Source organism: Eulemur rufifrons, chromosome 28, assembly GCF_041146395.1.
Source record: "Eulemur rufifrons isolate Redbay chromosome 28, OSU_ERuf_1, whole genome shotgun sequence".
Classification (NCBI taxonomy): domain Eukaryota; kingdom Metazoa; phylum Chordata; class Mammalia; order Primates; family Lemuridae; genus Eulemur; species Eulemur rufifrons.
In genome coordinates this window covers 27,456,378-27,475,438 of record NC_091010.1, presented here as the reverse complement: position 1 = coordinate 27,475,438, position 19,061 = coordinate 27,456,378, and the positions used below count along the sequence as shown (strand labels likewise).

The 19,061-nt window shown below is 35.9% G+C and overlaps 1 protein-coding gene across 6 annotated transcripts in view; it reads right to left on the bottom strand.

Annotated features, from left to right (window-relative positions):
* Positions 1-19,061, bottom strand: part of JMJD1C (jumonji domain containing 1C) — a 229,995-nt gene that overhangs the window by 3,852 nt on the left and 207,082 nt on the right. For all 6 annotated transcript variants that reach the window (XM_069461114.1, XM_069461115.1, XM_069461118.1 and 3 more), the window contains 10 exons: positions 18,637-18,764; positions 18,220-18,433; positions 17,162-17,376; positions 16,247-16,525; positions 12,912-13,080; positions 12,246-12,336; positions 11,271-11,401; positions 10,646-10,768; positions 6,425-6,564; positions 4,987-5,163 (listed from right to left, as the gene is read on the bottom strand). In XM_069461114.1, the coding sequence (XP_069317215.1) occupies positions 4,987-5,163; positions 6,425-6,564; positions 10,646-10,768; positions 11,271-11,401; positions 12,246-12,336; positions 12,912-13,080; positions 16,247-16,525; positions 17,162-17,376; positions 18,220-18,433; positions 18,637-18,764 (1,667 nt within the window). The remainder of the gene's footprint in view (positions 1-4,986; positions 5,164-6,424; positions 6,565-10,645; positions 10,769-11,270; positions 11,402-12,245; positions 12,337-12,911; positions 13,081-16,246; positions 16,526-17,161; positions 17,377-18,219; positions 18,434-18,636; positions 18,765-19,061) is intronic.

Genomic DNA, 19,061 nt, shown 5'->3' with positions numbered 1-19,061 from the left:
GTGAGAACTTAATGTGGAAAGATTTTTCCTAAAAGTACTTTTGATAATACAAATGCTGAGAATTTGTAGCTTTAAAATATTACAAACTCACTATGAGTGACCAAATAAAATCAATTAAGCCAAGCAGTTTAGGGCAAATTTCACTGAAGATTTTGTGTTAATTTAAAAAAAATTGTTGCTATTTATAAATAAACACCACTTTAAATCTCAGACTACTACAGCTGAGACGAATTAAATCCTAGAGGCCAGGGTCCAACTGCTCTGTCTAAGGATATACAGAGGTTTCACATACTGAGTCATATTTACCAAGAGAAGATTTTTAAGTCTGCAATTCCAGAGTAGTTCTTAGTATATGATAAAGAGGGGGTAGCTATGAGGCTTTCCCTCAGCTTGCTAAGACATGAATCTGAACTCCCTTGCAGACACAGCCCACTTCTCTAGTAGTCTGACTTCCGGCAGTGCTCCCTGTGGACAGGCCAAAGAACAGAATGTTGTTTCTTCCCTAATACTTGCTGGCCCCTTTGGTTGAAAGTTTTTTTGATAGGTGCAAGGGCTTACTATTTGAGTGGTTTTTAAAGTGTAGTCCCTGGACAGTAAACCCAGCCAGGAAACTTGCTAGAAATGTAAAATTTCAAGTCCTTCCTCACATCCATGGAATCAGAATCAGAAACACAGGGGATGGGGTACAGTAATCTGTGTTTTATCAGGCCCTCTGGGAAATTCTAATGTATGCTGAAGTGTGAGAACACTGACTTATCTGGAATTATTCTGAGGGCCATCTGTAGTCTACTGGAAGTGCTAAAGCCATCAATGAACAGTTTAAAGAACCTGTTTAGGTTGTAAATAATAGTGCATTTCAAATCTAAGTTAATATCGTGAACAGATTTATCACTTCCTTTGAATTCTCTCACAAAACCACATTACCACCACTTGTGAGTCATGGACAGCACCCTCTCAACAGAGTACAAAAGAATTGCTGTCATTATTGCACCACAGAAGGGAGGGAAGGCAGAAATTCCTGTTTTTATAGCTGTCAATTTCTGTGCCAAAATATGCAGCAGACAAGTTAAGGTTTTGTTTTAAATCAGTCAGCAATTTAGTGGCGGACACCAGAATAGAATTTGCCAGTCCAGGCTCTGCACTCATAGATGTTGCCTATTTAGGCATCATATCTTTGATCATAGATGAAATTTGCTTTCTATAGTCTACGTGAATTTTCTACAAATCTCAAAGGAAAACATGTCTTCATATAAATATGTCTCTGTGTATGTGTATATAGTCATAATTGGAAGTTGGGTTCCAACCTAAGTAAACTTTCTGAAGTACCCAGAGAAAATACATCTAGAATGAGGTCAAAATTTACATGTTTGTACAAAGAGCACAGTATATATACATTATAGACAGCCATAATTTTGTTTTCATCTACACTTGTGCAAAAATATGTTGTTAATGAGGACATATTATCAGGCCTTCAGAAGACAAGAGTTACAAATATTTATTTTGAGTGCATTATTCTAGGCATGGGGAGGGAGCAATAAAAAACACAAATCTCTAACTTCATGAAGCCTACATTCTAGTGGGAGTTTAGAGACAATAAACAAAGCAAGTAAATTATAAAGCATACTAGAAGGTGATGATTACAATGGAAGAAAATAAAGCAGGGAAAGTGAGAGAAATTTGGGGGACACAATTTGCAGTTTTAAACTAGATTGTTAGGGAAGACCTCATTGAGAAGGTGAATTTGAGCAAAACCTCAAAGAATGTGAAGCAAGTCTTACAGATATCTGAGAGAAAAAAGAATTCCAGGCAGAATGATTAGCAAGTACAAAGGCCCTGGGGAGGGAACTTGCTCAGTTTGTCTGAGAACAGCAAAGAGGGCAGAGTGGCTAGAAAGAAACTGGGAGGAGAGCAGTAGGAGATGAAGGCAGTGAGGTGTGTGTGTATATGTATCTGTGAGGTATGGGCAGGAGACAGGTACAGTTTGTTTAGGGCCCTATGAGACATTTAACGTAAGTGGTATGTAAACTAACTTAACTTTTTAACAGGATCATTTTGTACCTTACTATTTGGACAAAAGTCAGCTCTTCTCTTCCCTCACTCCTCCCCCAAAAAATAAAATCAGCAGGGAGACAAGTATACCCAGGGAATCTCTTTGTGGTTAACAATGATTACCTCCGGAGAAAAGGATCTGGGGGGCAAAGGTGAGAGGACTGAATGTTCACTGTGAAACCTTTTATACTGTTTTGACTTTTTTGTTTGATCACATGAATGTATTACATTTTCAAAAAAAAAATATTTAAAAATAGTCTTTTCAATAAGTAGTATTGGAACAACCAAATGTCCATATGTAAAAAACTGAACCTTGATTCATATTATGCACTGCTATATACAGAAATTAACTACATTACATATCCAAATGTAACACCCAAAATTGTAATGCTTGTAGAAAAAAAATGTAGGTGAAAATCTATTTGATTCTCAGGCTAGGCAAAGAATTTGTAGATACAATAAAAGCATGATCCATAAAAGAAAAAGTGACCTACTGGATTTCGTCAAAATAAAAAACTTCTGCTCTTTGGAAAGCCAAGCCACAGAGAAGGAGAATATATTTATAAAATATATATCAGATAAAGACATTGTATCTGAAATAGATAAGCAACACTCACAACCCAAGGAAAAAAAGGCAGTTAAAAAAAACCAGACAAACATTTGAATAGACATTTAACCAAAGTAGATGTACAGATGGCAAATAAAAATATTAAAAAATGCTCAACATTTAGTCATTAAGAAAGTGCAAATTAAAACCACAATGAAGCACCACTGCACACTTACTAGACTAGGTTTAAAAACAAAACTGACAGTAGCAGGTCCTAGTGAGGAAGTAGAGGAAATGAAACTCACATAATACTCCCTTGGTTAATTAGAATGATACAACCACTTTACAGAGAATAGCTTGGCAGTTTCTTATATTCACAGAACAAACTATCCAGCGATAAAAAAGAATCAACTGTTATACACAACATGGATGAATCTCAAATGCATTATGTTAAGAAAAGCCAGACTCAGGCTATATATTGTATTATTCCAATTATATGGCATTCTCATAAAGGAGGAGCTATAAGGCCAAAAAAATGGGTAAGTGGTTGTAGGAACTTTAAGTAGGAGGAAAGGCTGACTACAAAAGTGCAGGAGAGAATATTTTTGGAGTGATAGAATTTTTCTATATTTTGATTGTGTTATTACCTAACTATGCATTTGTCAATACTTAGAGAACTGTAAACTAAAAAGGGCAAACTTTACTTACTATATGCAAATTATGCCTCAGTTTCAAAAAATGACTGCACAGTCCAGTTTAACCTTAAGAAAGCTGATATTGGATAAATTGAACATGTGAATAAGGATTTTCAGGGAAGTCTATTTTCTATTATCAAAGGATTATTCCTATTTACAAAAATTTACAGTACTATATTCTCTTAAATAGGCTGTTCTTTTGAGGGCATTTACATTTAAATACAGATTAGCTGTTTTTTGATAAGCTGCTAGAAGTCAAAGAAATGGTACATGGGGTAAAGCCCAATTAAACATGGATCATAAATGATAAAACATCTCTGAAATGATCATAAGCTCATGGGAAAAATATAACCATTTAACATAAATACATTTTCCTAGGAAGTTATTACAGAGAAAAAAGTATTATTATGATATTTATATTTTACTACTGTATCATAAATGCCATTTGAGATCTAAAAAAGAGAAATCTGACTCTGAACCTGACACATCCTAAACACTAGGCAACTATTCTCACTTAAGGAGTATTTGTGAATTATAGTTTCATGAATGTTAAACAGGCAGTGACTGCACATACAGTTATATTAAGTGTGAGAAATTTTCCTTGGTAAACAAATACACATCAGACATCTCAGTTACTAGGTGGTGAAAAAGGTGGGGGACCAGCACTGAGGCAAACTAACTTTTTGAGGTCTCCAGTTTCCCTGGCACACTTTGTTATAACAAGGGCTAAGCTGGGCAATGGTAAGCCCCATTCTATCTATAGGAATACACTGTGTGCTTTTAACCTCACCCTCCATACCCACCCCCATCTATTCTTTGCCATTCTTCCAGGTGCTACATGCTACAGAAACAAAAATTAGGTAGTTTTTTTTAGGCCGGGCGCGGTGGCTCACGCCTGTAATCCTAGCACTCTGGGAGGCCGAGGTGGGCGGATCGTTTGAGCTCAGGAGTTCGAGACCAGCCTGAGCAAGAGCGAGACCCCATCTCTACTAAAAATAGAAAGAAATTATATGGACAGCTAAAACTATATATAGAAAAAATTAGCCGGGCATGGTGGTGCATGCCTGTAGTCCCAGCTACTCGGGAGGCTGAGACAGGAGCATCGCTTGAGCTCAGGAGTTTGAGGTTGCTGTGAGCTAGGCTGATGCCACGGCACTCACTCTAGCCTGGGCAACAGAGTGAGACTCTGTCTCAAAAAAAAAAAAAAAAAAAAATTAGGTAGTTTTTAAGTTTTGTGGATCAATAGTTATATAAATTACATAACATCTTTCTTTCAACAGGTTCTTGCTATGTTAGCATGCTAAAGGGAGGCAGGGGGTACACTTAAAACTTGATAGAAAGCCTGGATTCTCCAGCCCCCCACACACACACTTTTAAGCCTCACTATTGAGAATGAGTATACAGTAACTAACTCTCTAGTTCCCCTAAAGGAGGTCGTAAAAATTAGATTTCAATCCACTAAGTCAGAGACAACATACAAATGGAAATCTGGCTAACATTAAAACAATTTAAGCTTTCAAGTTATATAATTGTTAGATTTCTTCAAGCACTAGAACTACATTTTAATGAAGGCAAACTGGTACAGGCCATTCTCTTATGTTTCCTTTCATTTATATCTACACTAAGAACAATTTCTTTTTCAAGATTAGTTAGTTCAGTCAGTAACAGATGTGTTAGAAATAAGTTTGTATATACCTGATGAAGTGCTCCTGCTGGCAAAATAATGGCATCACCAAGGAACTGAATAAGAGTACAGGTTCTGACTCCATATTCTTCAAGCAGCCTTTGGCGGAGCTTTTTGTTCACATACCAACTTTGGTCGCGTATTGGATCATGTTCTGGTAGAACTTCAAGGCCTTGTTCTTTTGAAATCTGAAATATGGATTAAAATAAAAATATACATACCAATTTAAATAAGGGAAATGATAAATACCGTTCAGTTAAATGTCAATTTTATTTACAATAACAACACAATCTTTTGTTAGATTCTCGTAAAACGATGACTGAGCTTCATAAGTTGAAAGTAACATTTGGCAATAATTTATAAAGCCAAAGAATATTAAAACAATACAGCACACTGAAATACTGTTAATAGAGTGAATCATACTTCCTTCTTACCACCTCCTTCCACTATGAGGTTTCAATACATCTAGTTTCCTTCCTTACAATTGTTTCAAGAGCATAGCACGTAGATGAGGAAAAGGGTAGTTTACAGTTTTTTTTCCCCCCTCCAAAAGCCAAACCATTCACATGTACAGATTTCATAAACAACACTTCTGGAGCCTTTTTCTAAGGTAGGCACAAAGATAAATATCTTTATATGACTAACTTACTAACCCTTGAAAAATCAACTTCAAGGGAACCTTTTACTAATGAGTGAAATAATTTTCTGCTTAAGGCACAAATGGTATTTTAGATTAAAATACTAGTAGGTATTTGGGGATAATATAGTAGTAGTATACAAAGCTATAGCTCCTTCACTTCACACTGATCACAGAGACAGAACTTAAATCTTTTCAGAAGGCAGATGAAGTGTAACAACATAACTGCAATGATGATCCATTAAAAGAAATCCCCATAACTACAAAATTTGGAAAATATTTGAGGAAAAGGTTTGAACTGATTATTTCAGGTTGATGTGTTAATTTCGTTAAGAGTGTCCGACAACTAAAGTAAAGGTACGACTACTCTAAATTTCAGTCTCCTTGAATAAGCACACAGCAATCAGATATGATAGAGTAGAATCACTGCAATCAGATTCAAAGGAAATAAAGAGTCTATCTTCTTTAGATGTTCCCATGAAACATTAGTTTTTAGACCCTGCAACTCCCAATAGTTACTTTTTACCACCCAACTAACATCTGGCTCATCAACAGATTAGTCCTATTATTACAAAGGGATGGAGAGCACTAGCAACTGAGAACAAATTGCCACTCAAAACCCTCAACATGAAACAGGCTTTCAGAAAGAAGCAAGAGAAAGGGGCATTTGACTTTCAACAAAACCCCCATTACCTTGAAGTAAAAGTTATTTAACGATCTTTTATTGCTGAATGCCAAATGAAGTTGCATTAACAAATTAATAATTCCTTGCTCAAGGTGAAGAGATAAATTATTTGCAACCTAAATTGTACCTTTTGAAGAAATTCTCTTATCTTGTCAACATCTTTCCCAGCATAAATATGCCACAGAGCACCAGGTATTTCACTAGAGTCCTTGAGTCTTTTCCTTAAAATGTCATCCAAATCTTCTTCTTCAAATTTCTTGAGTATTCCTGAAAAACAGGAGCATATTTTCAAAATGGTCAGTAAAGACTACCAGAAAGACAAGTCTCCTAAAATTGACCTATCAGAGGAGCAGAGTGCCTGACTCAATCAGTATTCTTAAAGAGGAGTCAAATCCAGTTACATATTCAAAACTGTTAGAACTGTAAGAGTAGAGACCTGGGGAAAGAGCAACAGTGATTTTCCCAGTTTATGTTTTCTGCAAACCAAGGAACAGGAGATAGAAAACTTAAGAACTTCTATTCAAACTTAACTACCTTTCTCCCTGTCTCAAAGGGTGGTCGTAACAATGATTTGCACTCATAGCAAGTCATAACCTCAAAGGACTTTTATGATCATTATTAATTAGTCCGCCCTATAACTATTTAGCAAGGTGGGTTAAGGGATCATAATCTCTATTATTATGCCTGAGTAAAAAAGTTCAGTAAGATGAAGGGATTTGCTCATTACCACTACTAATGAATGGCAGAGCAAAATGTATTCTGATTAATTCCTAGAGGATCTCATATTTTATTATCTGTAATCAAATGCAAATGTTTCATGAATAAAGTTGTGGTTTTGAGGAAACATCAGGCCATCCTTGTAAAATGTTAACAAACTAAAAAACTCTACATATATATGTAATATACAGAAAAAATTTGGGAAGTACACAATGAAAATGTTAACTGTGGTTATCTCTTATGTGTAGAACCATAGGAAGGTCATCTTTTGATTTCACCACAGTAAATATTTTAAAGAAATATTCTTTTAAAAGAAAAAGAAAGCTATTGTTTCCTACAAAGGATACAACAGATGTTTTTTAATTTGTGACAGCAAGATTTTTTATATTCAAACTTGGCTGCAAGTATTTCTTAATTCAAACATGTATTAAGTGTTTACTGTGTGCCAGACACTATCCTAGGATAAGAAAGATCCTGTCAAGACCTCATGGAGTTAAAGAGGGTCTTAAAGGGCACACAGTCCTTAAACGTTATCTGCAACAAAGTTTTATCCTAGTCCTAAACAAGAAAATGAAAGACAAAGTAAAAAGTTTATCATTAAAAAACTATTCTTTACTCTGATTATATGCTTTATATGGGGAGAGTTTAAAATGTTCTCTTTAAAAATGACAGTTGATACTCTTATAATGTGTCTTCTTAACAAAAATAAAAGTTGGAAACCCTGAATTGGTTTTTTTAATTTGTTTCCCTGTAAATTTTATTGCACTACAAATTTAAACAGTGAGGGGGGTTTCATAAGGAAGAGAATGATTGGCCAGAGTAGAGTAAGTTTGCTTTTTTTAATGAACCCCTAGGGTGAGTGAGAATCTGAGTTACCACTTTAAAGGATGAATACAGGAGTTTACCAGGGAGACAAGGTATGACAGCCACTGCAGATGGAGACAAAGGTATGTATTCTAAGTAGGTCAGTTTTTCTCTAAGTGTTTTAAGCATGATTATAATCCTAAAATGTTGCTTTCTTTGCAACCACCTCTAAAAAGTGACAAAAATTTTTTAGATAAAGAGAGGGAAGGCGGGAAAAGAAGGGAAGGGAGCCAAAGGATTATTTAAATGTTGAGTTTTCTCAAAAATCAAATATTATTCTAGGAACAGGAGCTGGGGGTATGCAGGAACAAATATTAGTAAGAAAGTTGCAGCACTTAAGGATATGAATGAATAGCAATGGAGCAAAGCAGGTGTAACTTCTATATTATGCAATAAAGAATGATCTGAACAAACTACAAAAGATAACTCTGTGGTATTATAAGCTTAGAAAGGAATTTGAACCAAAGGTCACCCATTTGTGTGGTAGAGCTGGGACTATAACTCAAGTGTACCTACTGTCTCAAATTCTTGGGGAGGTGTAGAAGTGGTTATCTATTATAGTCAACAGTGTCAGTTAAGGCTGCTGTCCCCAGTCCCTGGGCCAAGGTCCAGTGCTAGTCCATGGCCTGTTGGGGGTTGGGCTGCATGGAGAGAGGTGGGTGGGTGAGTGAGGCTTCATCCATGTTTGCCACTGCTCCCCATCACTGGCATCACCGCGTGGGCTCTGCCTCCTGTCAGATCGGCGGTGGCACTGGATTCTCATAGGAACGAGAACCCTACTGTGGACTGCACATGCAAGGAATCTAGATTGCGTGCCCCTTGTGAGAGTCTGGTGCCTGATGCTCTTATGGTGCAGCTGGGGTGGTTGTGCTGGTGCTGGGGAGTAGCTACAAGTGCAGACTGTCATTGGCAGAGACAATGACAATGACGATGACTACACAATGTGTGCTTGGGTCATCCTGGGACACCCTCAACCCCCATCCACAGAAGGACTGTCTTCCATGAAGCTGGTCCCTGGCGTCAAAAAGGTTAGGAACCACTGAGTTAAAGGAGCTGAGTAACACAATGTAAAAACAAGTTTCCATAGTTTGGAGGAAATTTAGATTGTGTATTATAGAAATTGTCAAATGTACATAAAAGTAGAGTGAATACTATAATGAATCTCCATGTAGCACCTAGCCACTAAGCTGTAGATCCATCTGGGCTCCGGATATGGAATCAATGATTTATGTGGTAGCTGGAAGTCATGCAGCAAATTTCACAGAAAGTGCATGTAAAGTAGAAAAGGTAAAGAACAATATCTGTAACTCTAGAATAAAGTCTGTAACTCCATAAAGCAGCAGTCTCCAACCTGTTTGGCACCAGGGACCGGTTTCATGGAAGACAATTTTACCATGGACGGTGGGTGTGGGTGTGGGGACAGAAGCTCAGGCGGTGATGTGGAGCACCTATAAATACAGACGAAGCTTGCCTGTCCCTCACTTCCTGCTGTGCAGCCCAGTTCCCAGCAGCCCATGGACCAGTACAGGTCTGCAGCCTGGAGACTGCAGCCATAAGGGATCAGAATCAGGGAAGTGATGTCACAAAAGCGAAGGATGATATTTGAAGAAGAGGTAGTGATTAGCAGTGCCCTCTGGCCAGGTGCAGTGGCTCACGCCTGGAATCCCAGAACTCTGGGAGGCTAAAGTAGGAGGATTGCTTGAAGCCAGGAGTTGGAGACCAGCCTGGACAACATAGTGACCCTTCTCCACAAAAAAATAACAAAATAATTAGCTGGGCATTGTGACCGGTGCCTACAGTCCTACACAGGAGGCTGAGATGCGAGCCTTGACACCAGGATTCTGAGGTTACAATGAGCTATGATCAGGCCAATGTACTACAGCCTGGGTTACAGAGAGGGACCCTGTCTCCAAAAAGCAAACAAACAAACAAACCCCCCCCCCAAAACAGTGCCATTTTTAACAGATGGGGTGAGTAATAAAAACACCAGAAAGAAATGGCTGAATTATCCAAATGTATGTGAGTGACAGCAGTAGCACTATTAATTTCAGGTAGGTATAGAAGCAAGACTGGAATGAGTTGTAATGTGAAAAGAGAGATAGCAAAGAAATTCTTATGAAGGCAGGAGCAATAGGATGATGGAAAGGTTCAAGGGGGTTTACTTTTTTTTTTTTGAGAGAGAAGGAATATAGTCTAGACTCTGTTCCTATTCTGAAGAGAAGAAGCCAGTGGAGAGGAAAGGTTAAAGACCTATGAACTATATATCTATGTCTCTATTAAGAAGAGAATAACTGATGGAGCAAGGTTTCAGAAAGAAACATTGAGGATGGAAACTAAAGCCCATGTACTAGATAGAAAAGTTACTTCTATTTAGGAGAAAAGGCCCATTCTTCCTCTGATACTGAAGGGAAAAGAGAATGCTTGAGGCACAAACCATGTCTTAATCATCTTTAGAGCCCCAGGACCTACTTTCTATTCTTCAATAAATGTTACAAGTGAGCTCAACAGTATATTTTGTAAACACAACAACTTAATGGTAGGAAGGGAGCAAATTAAAATATTTACTTTTAATGCTAAAATTTCATTTATATGAAAAAGAGACAGAAAAATAAATCAATCTTCAAGTAATAATGATTAAAATACCCCTATATCCATTGCAATTCTTTTTGAAACCTTTGCTGTTAACTCAGAGGCTGACATTCTGGATGATAGTAGCGTACATGATTATTTAACTCTTATTCCAAACACTGCTATTAAGTTTCATTACCTGCTTTTGAGAGAATGCCATTTCCTTTAGCTATGCCAACATAGACTAGAATATTTACAACATCAGAAACTTCAATATGGAGATTTGTTGTTCCTATATCATGATCCTTAGCAGCAGCTACACCTGTGTATAAAACAAAAATTTTACTTAACAAAATACTTTTTATACTAATAATATAATCAGATATTCCCCCCAAATTAGCTCCATTGGCACAATTTATTAATTGCAATTTCAGTTTTAGTCTCTTTATTACAAAAACCTATCCCTATGGTTTGTGTCTGAGTCATGGCACTAAACAAAACAAAACAAAACAAAACCCAAACAAAACTCTGCTCCTAAAAGCCGTAATCCATAAAATGTCCTATTATTTTTATAATTATATGTATATTACAAAATGTCTTATTAAAAATCAATAATAAATTATTTTGCGAGGAACTAGCAGGCACTTAACTACACATTGGCCATTAATTCCTAATATACTGCTTAATATAAAAAAGGATTTCAATGGATTATAAAAAAAAGATTTAGTTACAAACTAAAAATCATTAGACTATTTATTTTTGAACAGAAATGTGTTAAAATCCCATATCATTCCAAACTGGGTGAAATGTGAACTCATACCTACCATAGGCACTGCACAATCTGGGTCCTAGATCAGGACGTACAAAAAATCCTGGCAAATGAGAGGCCAAATTGAATTTTCCTTCTGGATTACAATATTCTGGCAATGGCAGACTTTTTAAAAGATCTTCATATCTGAAGAATAACAACATTGCCTTATTTTAAATAAAGATTTGCATTTTTAAGTGCTTTCAAATATATAATTTTCAAGGTGTTCAAAACACCAGACAACCTTTCCTTAAGACAGCTTAACATTTTCCCTGACTTCATTTAAGGTTTAAATAAACATAAAAACTGACTAAAACAGCAATTCTGCTTCTTTAATCACTATAAAATTAAAAGATCCAATAGAAGGAACATCTCAAGACCCTGTGTTCTTTAACATGAGTAAGTGTTGGCCAGGGGCGGTGGCTCACACCTGTAATCCTAGCACTCTGGGAGGTCGAGGTGGGTGGATCCTTTGAGCTCAGGAGTTCGAGACCAGCCTGAGCAAGAGCCAGACCCCGTTTCTACTAAAAATAGAAAGACATTACATGGACGACTAAAAATACATATAGAAAAAATTAGCCGGGCATGGTAGCTCATGCCTGTAGTCCCAGCTATTTGGGAGCTATTTGGGAGGTGGAGGCAGGAGGATCGCTTGAGCCCAGGTGTTTGAGGTTGCTTTGAGCTAGGCAGATGCCACGGTACTCCAGCCTGGACAACAGAGTGAGACTCTGTCTCAAAAAAAAAAAAGAAAGAAATGTAAAAAAAAGTATATATAAAAAAAAAAAAAAATGAGTAAGCGTTCATTCCTTCACTACTCTAACATAAAGACTTTCCCCTTGCTGAGACTACAGAGATTCAGTTTTGCTTCTTACTTATTCTTAATCAAGAAAGAAAAGGACTAGAAGTCACAATTATAATTACTTATCCCACCCTCTGGGGATAATCTCAGCTCAACTCTAAAAAGTCAAGAGTAAAATGAAAAGTTTCAAACCTTGCTGGCATCATAGTCTTAAAGTCTTCTCCTGAAGGGCAATCTTTCAATTTTAAGACAACTGTTTCTCCACTTTTGTTTTTTTGCCGTTCTATAAAGAATGCAGTTAATTACTAAAAAGGTAATTTCTGTCTTTTTATTTTTACAAATGTTTGGAGATGAAGAAATGTAAATGAATGAACGATTTATTACACAGTATGTGCTTAATGAATGTTTGCTTACTGATTTTTATTCCTTATGTATTTAATGTAGTATTAAAACTTTTGTTCTTTTTGTACATAGACAGGATATATTGCATCACTCACTTGTAATATCTCAGAAAATTCTACCTTTATAAAAATGTTGTTAACATTACAATCTTACTTTTTATACTTTTAATCGTCAAAGTGTTTTACATAAATTATATAATTCAATTCTCCCAAGTTATGAGGTTGCCAAAAATGTCCCCACATATAAGTACAGTACAAACAGCTTCAAGGTCAAAGAAAATTAGCGTAAGAGACAGAATTAGGACCCAGTATTTTCTTTCCAATTACTTGTTTCTTTTTATTAGATAATAATGTAATACGGATGTTTCAAAGACTAAAAAATCTGTTAAGTTACATTTGCAATTTATCATTTTGAGGGGATATGATTAAGAAAACAGTAAAACAAAAAACAACATACTTGAAACTTCTTCAAAACCATCCCAGAATTCTTTAACATTGGCATTTGAAATAATGCTGTCTTTGCAATTCAGGAGATCAGCTTGGTGGTCTCCAAAATCAAGACTAATTGATTCCGCCTTCCATAAGCTAATGTTCATTTTCTTATGCACACCAGAAACCACCGCAGGCTTATAAATAAATAGATAAATAACAGTTAAAAGGTATATGGACACTTTAAGATTTAATTTTACATGCACATGTAACAAATGTTTAACATATTAAGTTTCAACCCTGTTGACAAATGTGTGAGTATAAAAGAGGCTATTAAAAAAAGTTCCTGACCTGGAAAGATATTCACAATATATTGTCAAACAAAAATGATGATGAGAAAATGCCATGTAGAGTACAGTGGCATTTTGAAAACAGAAATTTAAAGGTGTAGCAATTCTCAGAAAACAAGTCTGGAAAGCTATACTAAAACTTCCATTTCTTAATAGTAGAAATATGGATTACCTGGTTGCTTTATCTATAAGACTAATTTTTACAGAGAAATATAAGCTACTTATTTATTTGTAAGTATATATGGTAGTAAGATTTTTTAAATAAAAATACAGACAGTCCTTGAGATTGAAACATAATTTATATATATTTTGAGTTTGTATCACTTAAGGCACAATTTTTTTTTTTTTTTACCTCTACAAAGATCATGATAAATAAAAATGTTAAACTCCTAAGGCATAAAAGCATTAAATTTCAAGCCTAATGACTGATTCTCTGAAAGCGAACCTCTTCTTTGAAATCACATGAATTCAAATTCTCTCCAGGCTCTCTAACTCAGACACCAAAACAAGTGAAAATGTATAGCTGCTAAAACTTCAATAAATGATGTAAAAACATTTCTAAGGTCAACTAATATATTATTCTCAGGTTTTCTTAATTCCTTTATTCTTAATGAAACAAAATATAAAGAACACAGGAAATTGTGACTTAAGAGTAACTGAAAAAAAGGTATTTATTAGGCTGGGCATGGTACTAGTCCAAGCTACTCCAGAGGCTGAGGTGGGAGGATTGCTTGAGCCCAGGAGATCATGTCTAGCCTAGCAACATAGCAAAATTCCATCTTAAAAAATAAATAAATACAGGCTGGGCACGGTGGCTCACGCCTGTAATCCTAGCACTCTGGGAGGCCGAGGTGGGCGGATCGTTTGAGCTCAGGAGTTCCAGACCAGCCTGAGCAAGAGCGAGACCCCATCTCTACTAAAAATAGAAAGAAATTATATAGACAGCTAAATATATATACAGAAAAAATTAGCCGGGCATGGTGGCACATGCCTGTAGTCCCAGCTACTTGGGAGGCTGAGGCAGGAGGATTGCTTGAGCCCAGGAGTTTGAAGTTGCTGTGAGCTAGGCTGACACCACGGCACTCACGCTAGCCTGGGCAACAGAGTGAGACTGCCTCAAAAAAATAAATAAATAAATAAATAAAATAAAATAAAAGAAAGAAAATAAATAAATAAATACAATAAAACAAGCAAAAATTTAAAAAATTTAAACATGATTATTAGGTATTCTTAAACTTCATAACTTAATAATATTTGGAAAGAATTAAAAAGTAAAAAAAAAAAAAACACTCTAAATTCTGGTTAAATACTTGGTTGACTGTTTCATTAAACACCCTTCAAATGGGCTGACAAATATCCAACTCATAAAACAGGTCCAGCTATTAGATAATTACCACCAGCAATTCACATATTGGAAAGTGCCTATCCAATAATACTTTTATCCAGCCCTATGCTACTGTTTCTTACGGTAATCAGCAGTTTGGGAAAAGTAAGTAGATTTTTTAAAAAGACACAGGTAAGCTAATTGCATATTAGAATAATTCAAAGCAGAATCCTTAGGCTATCATCATGATTTTCTTGAAATACTATAAGTCTTCCTAATTAGACTTTTTGCTTCTGGTATTATTCTCCTCTAATTCAACTTCTAATCTGCTTTGCTGTCAGTTACTTTAAATGTCAATCTGATTACATGGATTCCTCAATTAAAACTATCATCTACAGTATAAACTCCTTAGAGCATGATATATAAAGACCCTGTATAATTCCCCTATTTACCTTCCTTCCCCTACCACTCTCCCACAGAACCCTCATTTACGGTCCGGATAAACAAACCTACTCCGAATTTCCTAAACTGATGATGCTCTTGTATATGGCCAGTCTCTTGTCCATCTAGCAAAATTTCCCTTAATCCCTGAGGAACAATTCAGAGTAGCTTTTTGAACTAGTACCCGAGCTTTGCCATTCTCTTTTCTGGATTTCCACAGCATTTTGAACCAAGTTCTTAGAACTTTTAACATATTTATGAAAACATTTGTTTACATCACTATTTTCTACCTCAAAAGACCACACAAAATTCAATTAAATTTTGACCCAGTAATGGCATCAGGGCTTCATGAAGACTCAACCAAAAAATATATACCAAATCTTATATATACACACACATACGTGTGTACTTTTTCTGAGGCGAGGGACCAAGCTTTATCAGATTTTGAAAGATTTTAGTGACTTAAAAAGATCAAGATTCACTACACTAAAATGGTTCTTACTCATTTTCACATAGCTTAATTTTATATCCTTAATGCCTTAGCACAGAGATTAAATTTTATTAGGTGCTCAATAATTATCTGGTGAATGAAAAAAGTAAAGTAAAATAGCAGTAATGTTTTCCAGAAAGAAATAAATTGAAAATGATAATATCATGCATATTACATTTATTCATAATTTTTGCATTAATGCAGTATATTACCATCTGAAATAAATATCAAACATTGTATTAAAGCTTTTGTCAAAGAGAAAATCATTATTAGGGTACTATGAAATAATCGAGTTTGTCATTCAAGACGTGCTGAATTTATAAATGCTTTATATATAAACATTATAGGCGAAAACATCTACATCGTCATTTGTTTGTGAAAAATGCTTCTAACAGTGATTAACATTTTAATAGTAGATATGAATGTGCAAATTGGGCTCCAATATGAATCTTAAAAAAGGTGGGAAGGACTGAATTTTGTACATGTAGGGTTTTATCAAATGTCTGCACTGATAGATCAAAAATATAACAGCAAATAATCACTGCTTCCTTGTTAATTCCCATAAATGTGGCCAAAAACCAGGAATTCGAAAATAATCATTCTGGTAATTCTTTCAGTATTATTTTTGATAGCTTATTGCCCCATATATGTATTTACTATTTCTTCCCCTATTTCTATTTCTAAGGAAGGAACCATTCTGTCTATTTAATCAGCTTCAGCTCTACTGAGAGTGTACTTAATCAGCTTAAAATACTCACCTGTCCTTGTTTCCAACACTCTTTGAAAAGCTTCCAATTATTGCTATTCTTGTAATCCTTAAGCCATAAAATATGCTTTTCACAGATCCAAGAATGTGGTATATCACTGTACAAGTTATTATTTTCATTTATGGCAGATTTTCCGCTTTCTTCGGGCTCTTCTTTAAGCTCTGGTTTTACACTTATCTTGGAGGTTTTATTTGGTGGAATTTTGTTTTCAACAACTGATGCAATTATGTCATCAAGAATGTTAGGCATAGTCCGTCCACTCTTGCCACTCTATTAAGAGAAAAAAATAAACTGAAAAGAATTATATTTTGAGAGGAAATGTATACATTTTCCTCCCACATACTATTAATTTTTTAACACCATCCTTGCATTCAAGAATATGCATTTATGTTAGTGGATACGGATCCCTAGTCCTTACATTGTTCCTGGCAGATGAGGACTAGAAGTTTGGTGGTGTGAGAAATTGCCTGGTCTGCAGAACCTAGAAGAGCAGACTTCTTACCTTTTACATTGTTTTAGGGCTGAGGCAGAGTGTACAGGCAGATGGAATCTCCCATATACTTTTACAATTTTCATCTACCTAGGCAATTATTCTGCTTTTCTTTTTTAAAGCAAAATTTAATTTCTAGGTATTTTTCATTTCCATATGGTTTTCAAATTCTGAAGGGGCAACTTAGGGCTCTTCTGGCATCAAAGGGCCCTCTCCTCCGATCTTTCATTAAGATTAGCGGAAAATGCCAGCTTTGAAGTTAAGAGTTATAATGCAAATAAGGAACATGCCTAGCAGTTTGGTACATTTGATTTCATCTGCATCCATTTATTGGACAGTTCATAGCCAACAGCCAACTATCCAACTCATCTCAATTAAGGCCCATATTAAAAGCAAAAATCTGGCATCACACTCACTGGGGCTCCCATTGAATACACTGGGGCAAAGGCAATGCCAGCATCTGTAGAGCCCACTCGTAGTTTGCCAGCTGTGGTGGTCAGCAAATCCCGTAAAGTTGACCCTTGTTCATTATTCTGGGACATAGGTGGTGATGTTCTGCCATTTGGAGAATCAGAGTTGTCTTGTTCTCCATCTTCTTTAAATTGCTTTTCGAGAGCAAATTCTTTGTTTTCTGAAATAAAATGTTTCACAAATTTTAACTCAAGCTGGCACTCTGCATTTTATAATGCGAGATAAAAACTAAATCACTAGTGATTTATTCACCTAAACACAAGTCAGAGGATGAATTAGAGCCTTCAAAATGGCATCAAACATTCCGAACATGGAAAGGCCTTCCTCAATATCTTAGACATGTGGCTGAGTTTGGACCTGTCACTAATGAAAAATGCTGTTGCTGAGACAGCCAGAAAATATAGGCAAGTTACAAATCTAGTACCCCAGTGACTTTATATGCTCATCCACAAATGATCCTGTAATTCATTTTGATGCACACAAGACGGCTGGTTTCTAACAGGACAAATGCTGTATTGAACCTAAGCTATAACTGAAGCAAAGGACCAAAGTAAATTGTTTAATATCAATATCAGTACTTTTTTTTTTTTTTTTGAAACAGAGTCTCGCTTTGTTGTCCGGGCTAGAGTAAGTGCCATGGAGTCAGCGTAGCTCACAGCAACCTCAAACTCCTGGACTTAAGCGATCCTACTGCCTCAGCCTCCCGAGTAGCTGGGACTACAGGCATGTGCCACCATGCCTGGCTAATTTTTTGTATATATATATATTTTAGTTGGCCAGATAATTTCTTTCTATTTTTAGTAGAGACGGGGTCTCACTCTTGCTCAGGCTGGTCTTGAACTCCTGACCTCGAGCGATCCACCCGCCTTGGCCTCCCAGAGTGCTAGGATTACAGGCATGAGCCACCGCACCCGGCCCAATATCAGTACTTTAATATGCAATAGTACAGTGATGGTTATACTATAATCCTCTAATATATACTTAAATATACAGTTATATTTACCTTTTTTTTCCTCTCTGGCTTTTTGCTCTGCAAGATCTGCTAACCAATGCAGTGGTGACTGGGATTCTGGAGGAGTTAACTTGCTATCTGTGCTTACATCACTTCCTGGACTGCTGTTGCCATTACCCTCAGACTTTTGAGGAGTATTTTGCTGCTGAGACTCAGGCATGCACAGAGAAATTTTATTACCATGATTAAGAACATTCTGTAAAACCTACAAAGGTAGAACAATTACCTTTTTAAACACTATTTCTTTAATTATTCAGAGTTAACAGTAGTATTAATAGTGGTAAGAAATTTACACAGTAAGACAGAAAACACAACTCACAGCACACAAATCCTATACTGGATTTCAAATATCAAAGTTGATTAATTTAACCATGAATTCTATTTGAATAATTAGAGATTTCTACTCACTTGAGATACACCATTCATTGTAGGAAAGTTTCCAACTTGTAAATTCTGTTTGTTAGTACAATGACAATGGGATTTAATACCGTATTTTTCCCTAAGAGTGTGCATGGCATCTAGAAGATCTGTCAAAACTGCAAAATAAAATGGTAGTTAATAAAAAGATTATCACTAGTTATGACTATAAAATTTTTCTTATTTTATAGCAGTGGAGCTTTTCTTGTGCCTTTTATCTTTTCTTCTATATTTTCCCCATTCTATCTCTTCCATCCATCACAGAATTGATCATTTAACCAAATTTATGTTCTATTTTTCTTTCTCTTAGCTCTATTTTTAAAAATTCAGTACGTTCAAAATCTTAGAAAGCTTTCATTGGAAATCCAATAGGCTTTTTCATTACACTCTAGTTTTCCCCTTCTAAGGTGGTTCTT